At 41.4% G+C, this 12295-nt stretch overlaps 1 protein-coding gene across 1 annotated transcript in view; it reads left to right on the top strand.

Moving 5' to 3' along the window:
• snta1 (syntrophin, alpha 1) overlaps window positions 1-8172 on the top strand; it is a 28902-nt gene extending 20730 nt beyond the window's left edge. The window contains exons 3-8 of the mRNA XM_068595228.1: window positions 2522-2717; window positions 2997-3186; window positions 3546-3676; window positions 4110-4306; window positions 5724-5911; window positions 6516-8172. Coding sequence (XP_068451329.1) covers window positions 2522-2717; window positions 2997-3186; window positions 3546-3676; window positions 4110-4306; window positions 5724-5911; window positions 6516-6608 — 995 coding nt within the window. The 3' untranslated portion in view covers window positions 6609-8172. The remainder of the gene's footprint in view (window positions 1-2521; window positions 2718-2996; window positions 3187-3545; window positions 3677-4109; window positions 4307-5723; window positions 5912-6515) is intronic.
• Window positions 8173-12295: the final 4123 nt, after the last annotated feature.

The following is a 12295-nucleotide window of genomic DNA, read 5'->3' as shown; positions in this document are numbered from 1 at the left end:
TGTGTCATAAATGTTTGTCTCATATTGGGAGACCAGAGAGAGAGTGTGAAAAGAGAGAAAATCCCCAAACCAAACTACCTGAGGGACAGATTAGAGACGCATTAGAGATTCAGGACAATATCATTGAGAAAGAATATGTTTTCAAAGAAGAAGAGACAGGAAGACGACATTCTGCTGAGTCAGCGGAGCTACAATATGTTTATTGTTTTCAAAATGTAGGTCATTCTCTTTTCTACAGCAACTTAAGCCTTCAGACATACAATTCAATGTTGGCATCAGGTTTGAAGAAAAGAAAAAAAAAGAAGGAAAGATCTTTTTCTTTGGACGCTGTGATGGCAGTTTTCCTATTTAGGACCAAGCAACAAACATTCTGAACGGTGCTCACGTGTCGTTACTTTAAAAGCACAGCGTTTTATGACGTTCTTCCATTTGACATTTTCTTCATGTAGCATTAGAACCAATTATGGTCGACCGTAGTGCTTGAACATATTAAGTATCTTAAACTGGCAGATCGGACTGATATGAGAAATTGCTTTTACACAGCTGGAGATGTCTGTGGTTTGACGCAGACATTTGATAACCGTTGTTCCACCGTGGTCGATAACAAGCGAGCAATCTCTCGCGTTGCTCATTGCTTACAGCTTCCGGCGACGCCTCTCCTCGCGGAGCCAGATGTGGATCGCGTGAGTGTCTGCATCCAGAAGCGGCCGTGTCCTTTTTGAACACCGTCACACTTTTGCACGACAGAGTCCTACGGGGTAAAAGCTAAAAGGCGTTACTCAAACCGAGCCACGAAAACATGCAGTGAAGATTTAATGTCGGTGTGTTCGCGGTGCTCAGAGCTCTTACTCCAAAGGAATTTCAGATGGAGCCTTATGTAACTTCTGACCCTCTCTACAAACACTGAGTCACTCTGCCACCTCCTGAAGAAAGCGGATAGTGAAAACCCAAAGTGCAATGTTTGCAGTGAAGTACGAGCACAAACGAGAACGAGCCCCTACGCAGTGATATGATGCACGGCTTGAGGTTTCAACAAAATCAGTGTACGACTGGACTCTTCTTCTTGGAATGGTGGAAGCCCGCTCTCTCTCTCTCTTTCTCTCTCTCTCTCTCTCTCTGCGTTGTCCTGTGCCGTGACTCTTCTGCTTGCCCTCTGGCTGCATGCCTCTTGTCCTGTGTGAGAAAAGCACTTCACACTTCCCCAGTGAAACCAGAGCTCTGCCTTCAGCCGTCGCCCTCATGCATCGCCATGTCCTCTGGGCTATTTTTACTCTGGCAGTGGCTACTTCTGCCAAACCCATACCAGAGTGTGCTGGACTGGAGCTAAGGCCGTGTGTGTGTGTGGGTGTGTGTGTGTAGGTGTGTGAGTGGTAAAACTGTGAATATAAAAACAGATGTGAGCAGAAAAGAGCTGGGCAGTGTGCCAAAAGAAGACAATGCTATTCTAATGATTGTGGGTCTCAATATTGCAGTTATTGTTAGACGACACAAAAGGCTGTACTTTGAATGACTTGTAAATTAATTACGGCCCAAACTTTCTAATTAGGGTCATTTAAAAGTATTGACTCTGTTCATTTGAGGCAGAACACAATATGGAGTGTGGGACGACAATTTCGTAATAATGAGGATCTTGTAAATTATGCACTAGTGATGAAATAAAGTAGGACCAGTTAATTAATGGAAACAAACCAAGAAGAGCAGACATGTTCTGTTAACACTTTTTGATTGTGAACTTTCTACAATAAATATATAATATCCTACAAAACACTAAATAGTCACACCATTTGTTCCCATGTGAAATATTTCACATAGGAAAAATTGTGTGACTACTGAAAAGTGTGATTTCTATCCTACAGTGTGGTTATGTGCTCTTAAAGCTCCCGTTCCTTGTATTTATTTTATTTTTTTTATTGTATGACTTTTTTTTTTTTGGTCACTTTTACAGAGTATAGAACAGTCAATAGTTGAATTGACCGTATTGACAAGCCGGAGGAAACCATGACCTCTCTGTCAACAGCTGGCGCTCAAGACAGGCCCAATCTCATCTTTTAATTTGGCACATTTGGACTCAAGGATGGACAGATTAAGATTTGGCGGTCAAAGGTCACTGTGACCTCGCAAAAACAAAGTTTCATAGGATGAAATGAAGTGGTGTTTAGGACAGACGTGGATGTAAGGTGTAACTTAAGTTGTTGGCAAAGACATAAAACCCTGAGGTGGTTATTCTAGTTTTCGGAGGATATAAGCATAGATTTACCATTTTAGGAGTGTTTTTTTTTCTCCATGGAAAAACCATGATAAGCGCTAAAAGCTAAGAAATCTGAAATGGTTCGAGAATTTTCTCCAATTGGATTTTTTTTCTATTCCAGGCTGTAAAGTGCTGCTACAGCTTTCAACTCCTCTCCGCACCCGCAGGCTCTACATTCACATCCCAAATTCCTTTTTCTCTTCCTCCTCCGTCCTCCTCCTGCCTGTCCGCTTCATCTAATTATCTGCCCCTCGCACTCTCACTCTGTTTCAGTGAAGTACATCAAGGAGATGTCGGCCTTCTTTAAAAACTCGGGCTCCCCCGGGGCCACCCTCCCCTGGGACTCTCCCCCCTCCACACCTCAGAGGGGCACTGAACTCTTCCCTGCTGAGGTGAAGGAGCCCTGCAGCATCCCGCTCAAGATGTGCCAGGTGTCACGAAAACAGTGCCCCCCGGACACAGAGAACAGGTACAGCATGCTGGCAGTTGTGAGCAATTTTTGTATCCATACATGCGATTCATTCATGCATTCCTTTTAAAGAAAAGCTAAATCGGCTGCGAAAGAATACTGTAAAAGGGACTTCTTACCTCCATCGTCTTCACACATTCTCTTTGTGAATATCTCCACTTCACTCTTTGCCGTTTGTCTTTCTACCTCTCAAAATGCCCCTTTCCTCCATTTATCTGTATTCATTGTGTCTCCCTGCTTGTTTCTCCCCCCCCCCACCCTCACATCTCACCCCGCCAGGTATTTCGAGGTGATTTCGTCCAGCAGAAGGAACTCTGTGTTCCTGCGGGCGAAAGACCCGGCCATGGCTCAGTCCTGGTACAACGCCATCCTGGCCGGCGCCGCCAACCTTCTACCCCGAGTCAGGGAGGAGATGAAGAGCATGCAGCTTGGCATGGAGGTCAAACATCTGGGCTGGATTACAGAGCAGGTGTGCAAGAATGCAGATGTGCATGGTACAAACTGCAAGACCTGGGTTTGGGTTTTATACTTTTCTCCCTTTTTCATATTGTTCTGGGTGAAAGACACTCTTTAAACGCCATAAGCTTCACTCCTATGCTAACGTGCATGGAGCAACACAGAACTACTGGAAGCACATGCACACCAGTCCATTCATGGTCTTGTAACAACCAGATCTTTTATTCATATATGCAGCCTCCTGATGTCCCTGATGGGCATTACTGTCAGAAATCTATGACACATCTATGCCATGTCTGATCATTGTAATCTTACGGCACCATGCTAAGGAGATTAACTGATTCTTTTTCCCACTCTGCTGCAATTGTGCAGGTGACCCAGGGTCCAGAAAAACCTGTGCTGGCCATACTGACCGACAGAGACCTGCTCCTGTATCCCTCCTTGCCTGAGAGCAAAGAGAGCCTCAGCAGCCCCACCAAGAGTCACCCGCTCATTGCTACCAGGTTCCCACACACGGATGCCTGCATCCACACACAGCTCATACTGTACTCCGTATTTATTAAGGCACTTAGCACACCACGTACCATGTTTGACATTTAATAAACCTCCACCCTGAGCAGCCCGGCATTGAGAAAACGGCCTTTTTAGGCTTGTTTTGGCCCAGTCAGGAGAGCACAAGCTCACTTTTTCCATTAACTGGACTATCGGACACTCTGTGTCACATTTGGAAAACATTAGTGGAACCACAGCCCTATGACTCATGTGTTTTTCCTCCCCTTCTTTCTCTCCTGTGCACTCCACATGCCACTAGTCTTTCCATTGCACATCTACATGCTTACCCCTCCATTTGCTCTTACGATCCATCCTTCTCTATGAATCTTAATTACCCTTCTTTCTTACCCACGTTCCTCTCATACTTTCTCCTCTCCCGTTCAGACTGGTGCACTCAGGCCCAGGGAAAAGTTCCCCTCTCCTGGACTCTGACCTCTCCTTTGGCCTGCGTTCAGGCACTAAGCAAGGCGTGGAGACCCATGTGTTCAGGGTAGACTCTGCCAAGGAGCTGTCCACCTGGACTCATCTGCTGGTGGAGGGTTGCCACGATGCTGCTGAGCTCATCAAGGAGGTCACCACGGGTACGGATGCAGGGATTGACTCGCAGCTTTATCTTCATTCTTGGCATATGAGTCGAAGAATGCAAATTTAGGTTCTGATGGAATGACGCAAACCAAGGTCCAGGGGTCAACTCCCACTGGGGTCTCCCTCCTCTCACGGCACTGAGTGCAAGTTTCTTCTGATGGATTCACTAAATGTTGTGTGACACATGATGAGATGTTATCATCAGTTCTATAATATAGTGCATAAGAAGGACTTGTGTTGAGGTGTCAGCTGATCTAATTCAGGTTTCAGTTGCGGCCTCAGTTAGTAGTTTCAAGTAAGAGCCGGCTAGTTTACAATGAGTATCAGAGACAGAAGTAAATAATTGTGTAATAAAAATGAAATGTATTTAAATAATACTTGCAGCAACAGTACATTTGATCAATATAGCCAGATCATTGTTTCTCTATTAAAGAGAATTCACGCTGAACACAGTTACTTTACACCAACAAAAAGTTCTCTCCTTCCAAACACAAGTTTAAACACAACACAATCGCAACACTGCTGTCACTCTAAAATTGATTGACAAGTCTTTCACACTGACAAATGTAAAAAAAAAAAAGTTGTTTAAGATGTGTTTGTCATGCGGTGAAACATGACAATATTTCCAATTCTGATCTGCTGGCAATCAAAAATGTGCAAAGAGCTCAAATCTATGTAATCCAAACAATTACTGCTTGGGCACAAGACGGGGTTTCTATTCAGCAGACACACAAACGTCTCACTACATAAATGGGGCCTGTCTCACAAAGCAGGATTAGAAGGTACAATTATTGTTTCTTGCACAATGATTTAGGGACTGGAGTCTTTAGCTAAATGTCCTCAATCTCTGGGGATTTCTTCTGGCTGCTTGTTTGTAAAGAACTTGAACTGGGTTTTTAGAAAGAAACGTTTTTGGTTATTAAATGTATGAAGAGCAAGTACAGCGATCTATATGTACATAAATATGTATAGATATGGTGTCTTATAAACCATATCTGCATTGACTGCAGCTCATTTCACTTCCATGATTCAGATTTCTTCTGGACACTTAGTACATTGCCCTCTGCTGGTAGCATGAGGTAGTGCAAGAAAACCTAAAATGATCTAATTTTAGAATCAGAATGAGGAGAGTTCCATTTAAGGAAGGCCGATTGTCTTTTTCCTAACAATAACCATCTTTTGTATGTTATTGTTATCCTTTCAGTCTCACATTCACATGATACAGCCAAGAATTCTGGGCTCCGTCTCAACGCTGTTACACCGGGCTCACAGCAAAATGAGAACGCAAGAAATGTGCAATATGAATCCAGATTTACTCCACAAGAACTACAGCTGTGTGCTGTAAAAGCATGACCTTACCGTCCCCTTTGTCCGCCTCTGTGTAAGCCATGTTCTTCTTTTCTACCCTGGCAGCCTGCAGTTGGAACGGGAAGGAGTGTACCCTGGGAGTCCACATTGATGAGGGTTTCACACTATTCACAGAAGAGATGGGTGTCAGGAAAAGCATTCTGCTTCAGCAGCCCTTCGAGCGCCTAAGAATGTCCTCAGATGACGGCGTTCGCATGATGTTCCTCGACTTTGGAGGCCCAGAGGCCGAGATTGTAAGTTACGGTTTTCCATTGAAGTTGCTCAGCACGTCGCACTTTTAATATTGTTGCATTATTAAATATACGACCGCTCATATGCATTTGGTTATGTGTCAAAGTTAGCTTGAATTGTTGCCACTGATTTTTTTTCCCCAATAATTTTAAAATAAGATAATCCTTTATTAATCCCTCAGTGGGGAAATTACAGGATTACAGCAGCACTGCTCACAGTGATAAGATAAACAAGATTCAAGTGATATAAATAAACAGTAGAACGGTAACAAAACAGATTAAACATTTTTAAAAAATTTGCAGTAAAAAAGAATATTAAATGTACAGATTGAAGAAAAATGTACAGATGGAAGATATGTATGAAAAGTACTTAAATATACTTAAAGTGACTTTTGTACCAGGACTCTGAGACCATATTTGGTTAAAAGCTCCAGGGAAAAAAAAAACACTATTTCAAAGGTCAAGATGTTGAAAATATTTTTTAACCGTATTTAAATACTTCAAATAAAATTGAACCCTATTTTTCCTTTTCGAAATTTGAATTTCCTTCTTTCTCTTTCATATTTCCTGCCCTTTCAAACTCTTATCTCTTTTTTTTTTCTTCAAGCAACTGGACCTCCATTCTTGCCCCAAGACCATAGTCTTCATCATCCACTCTTTCCTGTCTGCCAAGGTCAAGCGACTGGGCCTCCTGGCATGATAACGGTCAACCACGTGGACCATCAACAATAGGAATATTCACTAAAACACACAGCCAGAAGACACCGGAGGACGCAGTCCAGGAAAAGGTGCCGACTCGCCACTTTCTTTCAGCCCTCCTCAGCCTCTGAAAGGATCCTCTTTACGTTCGGGCACCTGTCGGTGCGTCTTTGGGAACGAATGGAAGACCGCGACATTGACGGAGCTTTTGTTGAACTTGTAGTTGTACGGTAAAGAGAGTTTTCACATTATGGCGCAAGTCAGCAACCACTTAGGGGATCTGACATCTGTCAACTCCTTTACGGTGGGTCATCGCACTTTCCGATGGCAAACTGTGTGAAACGACAGCCTGTCTCTTAATGTTTCTAAGCTTGAAATCCCAACCATTTAATGTTTTTTTTTTTGCTCCATTGTTAAGTTTTGTTTTGTTTGATGAGTCACGTCAGGCCTTTGTACCGAGCATCCTTTCATCTTTCAATCGTCGCTTTATGCGCCGCGAGCAGTCATAACAATACGGTATTTCACAAATGTCCTGATTGATGTTGGACAAACTTTTGTTTCTTTTTTTTCTTCCTTTTTTTTTTTTTTACAAAGGCAGCTTCAGTGGAGTGACAGAATGACATGACTGATGAACACATGATCAATAATTTGAACAATGTACACAATACAACATGTGCTTTTTTATCTGAATGTTTAAGTTGCCTTTTCCTTGAATTTTCATGAACAAAAAGCGACATATTTTTTAATTGAGGACAACTTCCAAATGTCAAATAAAATATCATTTTCATTGCAGCTCAACAACTTCTTATTTTATTCTCCTCTCTGTCTCTTTTCGTCCTCGTGTTAAGTGTGCTCATCCGTGGCCTAACAAAAAGAAATGACTAACACAGTATATTATAAAAAAGCTTTTTTTTTTTGTAATTGTGTTTTAGCTTTAACCAATAAATGAGATATGAACGTGTAATTATCTTAACAAGAAAAGACACCTTTCCTTGAATCTGGATGGCCCAAATCTAACAGTATGACTCTGCAGTTTCCTTTCAAATCAGCCATGTGAAGGACAAAATGTGAGCTTTTGTTTTTGTCGAGCGATTTAAAGGTTTCAAAATCGCGTCTTGATGGATGACAAGCATTTGGCTCAAAGCGTGCGGTCCAGCTGAACTTCTTATCCTGTGTGGTGAAGCGTTCGAGTACAAAGTTTTATAGGACAGTTTTTTTTTCTTTCTTCCATTTTTCATGCTTTAATCTTAAGAGAGGACAATCTGTCTTCATCAGAAAGCACTCATGGTCTATTTTCTACACAAATTGTTATTTTACCACATAAAAGATGTTGAGTTGTTTTAAAAAAAAAAAAAAAGTTTTGTTTCATTTGTGTCGACTGAACATCAACAACTTGGGGCCTTCTCTCTGTGTCCAACACTAAACAGACTTGTATTAATATATATTTCAAAACTAAAACCTGTTTGCTTTCAAGAATAAAATGTATTGTATATTCTTATTTAAACAAAGGTGTGCCTTGCAGGGTTGTTTGTATATAAACATGTAATAAACTTTGTTAACTTTTATTGTTCACGTTACTTTGCTTTATTGATTACATATTAATGTCACTCTTGATCATTTTGATCCTTTTATTTGCGTCTCCAAACAAAGGCTCAACTGAAAACACAGAACATACACACAGTAATGTTTTTTTCTGCAGTGCGTAGTTTAAATATGAAACTGAAAATCCTATTGAATAACACAGCTTACCGACTTAAAGGTCTAGTCTGCAGGTTTTGGCGGCATCTAGTGGTGAGTTTGCTTAACTTGAAACCTTTCCTGTGTGCCAAGCGTCAAGGGAAACTACAGTGCTCCTTCATTTCCTCCAATAAATCACCCCAAATCATACACAGAGTACATTTTCAAAACTGCGTTGATGAACATCGTATCGAATATTACCGATGAATTAAGGTATAATATAATGTTGAGTTGTTGGTTTATTCTTTACTGCCACCTGTGGCCAAAAAAAAGAATAGATTAAAGCAGCTTTAGAGGCCTCCGGGTGACAAATGCACTGCACACAGACTTGTTTCTTCTGTTGGTTGCTTATGTTTCTGTTTCCAGGAGGATTTGTTTGAAGATTAATTTGGATTTACAAATTGCCGTCAAAGAAAATCCACATTCGGCAGAAGAGGTGGAGGTGGTGGAGTTGACGTCTCTTAAATGCACGCTCAAATCATACCCACATGTGTTTGTTAACATTTTAACCGCCGGATGATTTTCAAAAATGAAAAAGAACAAAAGCATTACAGGCAGTGAACCCAACTATTGGGACTCTGAATCCTGAAAAAGAGATTCAATATGTGTCTGTCTGTCAATATGTCTGTCTGTCTTTCTGTCTATATACAGTAATTATCTGTCTATCTGTTTATCTATCTGTCTATTACATATCTATCTACATCATCTATCTGTCAGTATATATGTTTGCCTATGTATCTGTCTCTCTGTTATCCATCTGTTTATTTATCTGTCTATCTTATCTGTCAGTATATATGTCTTTCTGTATATCTATTTTATATGTTATATATCTGTGTCTATCTATCTATCTATATCATCTGTCACTATATCTGTCTGTGTATCTGTTTAACTGTCTATATCTGTCTGCCTGTCTGTCTCTCTGCTGTAATAGCGCTCTCAAACAGCCTTGTGGAGTCCCTTTTAACTCCGTCCTAATGCACTTTTTATATCCAGCTGCAAGTTTTGATGTCACATCTCGCGGTCTTTAACGATCTCATGCTTCAGACAGCACATCTAGTCTTTCATTTAACAGTCCCAGTTGGTGGTCCGACAGATTTATTAAGTCCAGACAGATCCGTAGAATGGGAAGAGCAGAGACGATGAGGAGGATGAGGATGATGATGATGATGAGATGCTTAAGTCAGCGGGGTGTGTGATGGAGACGGCGGGGCCTGCTGCTCGCCATTGTGAAAGGAGCACGCAAACAGTACCCTCTCGTATGCTTTTACTGCCGTGAGGGCCGGGTTACCAGTGAGGCGCAGATGCTGCGTGTTGCCGTGCAAAAGGGTGAGTCTGTGTGCGTGCGTCTGCTTTTTAAACACACGTGTGTGTGTGTGTGTGTGTGTGTGTGCATGCGTGTGCCCAAACAACAACTGGATGTGGGAGAGTCTAGTAATAACAAACTGTGACTTGTACATCAGCCCGTCAAATCAGAATAGAGTGTTCACATTTGATCATATCTTTTCTCTCTCTCTCTCTCTCTCTCTCTCTCTCTCTCTCTCCGTCTCTCCCCTTTGAGCCCCCTGCGCCTCTTGTTGAGATGTTACCATGGTAACGGCAGGGAGCGCTCCGATTGGCTGCGTCCATCTCTTTCCCCCTGAACTGTGGGTTTCGCTGCTGAAATTGCCAATCAGCCTCTCAGATCGGCTGGAGAGGAGGAGGAGATTGTGTGAATATATTTTGATTAACAAATATAGAAGGGCACTTAGGACAGAGAGGAAAAGGGGGAGAAAATTGTCTGGAAATATGACGTTGGGAAAGGAAAGGGTCTCGGAGAGAATGTTGCACTGCAGAGGATGCACTCTGCAATCCCTTCTTTTGTGTTGAAGCCTGGAGAGCACACACGATCACACAAAAAAGAGAAGGACTATTGACTCTAAATAGGGCTGAATTGGGCGATGGTAACACTTTTGCCAATCAGACATTACCGTCTTTGTTTGAATTTCAACAAAAGAAGACATAAAGGAGGATGAAAAGACTGGAGATGATGGGACAAGTCAGGGCTGGCGAAGGTTACGCACACTGCTGCGCTTGTTGATGTGTTTCAGTCCACATTGTACATGATTTGGTCAAATTAATTCTGTTGCTCGATAACGCAAAACAAACTTACAAATATAAGAATAAGGAGAACATTCTCCTTGTTTGCTGCACTGCAACCAAATAAATTATTATTGCACTCCGGCTCCTGCATGTAGTCAATAAAATGTTTCCATAACTGTGGCTTTTCTCTCTCTCTCTCTCTCTCTCTCTCTCTCTCTCTCTCTCTCTCTCTCTCTCTCTCTCTCTCTCTCTCTCTCTCTCTCAGGCTAATGGCAGGTTTTATGGCTTTGTTAAAAAATAGTCTGAGGTTCCACACTGAGTGTTTTTAAAAGTTAAACCAATTACAATCTGTCATTCTTTATAAATTATCTTCCTTTTTTTTTAATCATTTCAAAAATTCTGTGTTGAATTCTTTGTTAAACGAATGAATTAAACAACAATGAAGAGTTCTTTTTATTTAAATGATGAGCAACGAAAGTGGATATGTCTTTTTTTTATGAAAACATCAAAATGCCCTCTTAAATAATTGTCCGGGGAGCATCCTGGGATGGCACAGACCCAGCGTGTCCATTTGGCATCATTTTCACATTTGATTACTCTGTTAGGAATTCATCACTCCATTTACACAAAAGTAAACTGTAAAATGAACATTATTATTATGAGTTCAGGTGTTGATCACAGTCAGTAGTCCAGCTCCTTTTGTGTTTCTGTCTCCACCTCTTCCTTTGTAAAGTCACACTCGTCAATATATTCACTATGATCGTCGTCATTATGAAAGCCGGGCATCTTGTCCTGCAGGTCGGCTGATCATCACACGGTGGACAGATCGGCTTTACAATGTGCATAATCATCATTTTAGAAAGCGTGAGGATGCTGTGTCATTTGATTAAACTCCTGGGTCTGAGCATGAGATCTGCTGCGATGTGAATGAAGTCCATTTACACTTTACTGGAGTATGATGGTTGTATGCTTCTTTAGACTTCAACACATTTCAGAGAAGATCTTTGTTCCTTTGTTTACTCCATCACATTTATTTGACATTTCTGGTAACGAGAAAGTGACCTTTTAAAATGTGATTAAAGTATACAACATGCAGTCGTTAAAATAGCTCCAATTCGACCAGCTACATGTAATGCGTTACACATAAAAATCCATTTTGTAATATAACAAACACACTGAGAGGAGACGTTCTAGAGTACATGTTTCTGATAATACAAAGATAGAAATGTAAAGATATTACATGCTGGAAGGTTTATAGTGTATTTGTACTTTTTTTAAAAGGAAGCTTTTTGCAGCCAGCTTTTCATTATTTCTTGACACAGAGCGGCACACACAGGTTTTAATACAACTGACAAACAGACAAAACACCCAGCCAACCCTCTGGATGCTTCACTTAAACTCGACAGTCCCCATCTGCGCGTCACCATTCTGTCAGAGCATTTATGAGCAACACAATATATTTTAATAGTAAAAGATTGTATAAAAAGGAAACACACGGTTTAATCAACTCAGCGACTGTCTCGGCTGCTGTCTTTTGACGAATCGCCAAACAACTAAGGCTCTAAAATACTTCTTCCAGTCCTTCCCAATACTAAGAGAAATGCCATTGTGATGTTCCCACACATGGTTGCACATATGACATGCAGACGCCGGTTCCATCATATTCTGCAGCGTGTGTCATGGCAGACAGATGGCAGTAGATTATTGAAGGAGGAGAAGTCTGCATGGTTTGAATGTACGCTCAGGAACAGTAGGGGGCTCTGTCTCTCCATACAGAGGAATCACAAAGAGCATTAGTGTTGAGAAAGAGAGAGAGAGAGAAAGAGAGAGAGAGCATTTAAGCTTTGATTGGTCCTGACCTAATTCAGAACA

This window comes from Clinocottus analis, unplaced genomic scaffold, assembly GCF_023055335.1.
Source record: "Clinocottus analis isolate CAN_PGR_092001 unplaced genomic scaffold, fCliAna1.0.p SCAF_3, whole genome shotgun sequence".
NCBI classification, from domain to species: domain Eukaryota; kingdom Metazoa; phylum Chordata; class Actinopteri; order Perciformes; family Cottidae; genus Clinocottus; species Clinocottus analis.
The sequence above is the reverse complement of the archived record's forward strand: the minus strand, read 5'-3'. Positions and strand labels throughout refer to the sequence as shown.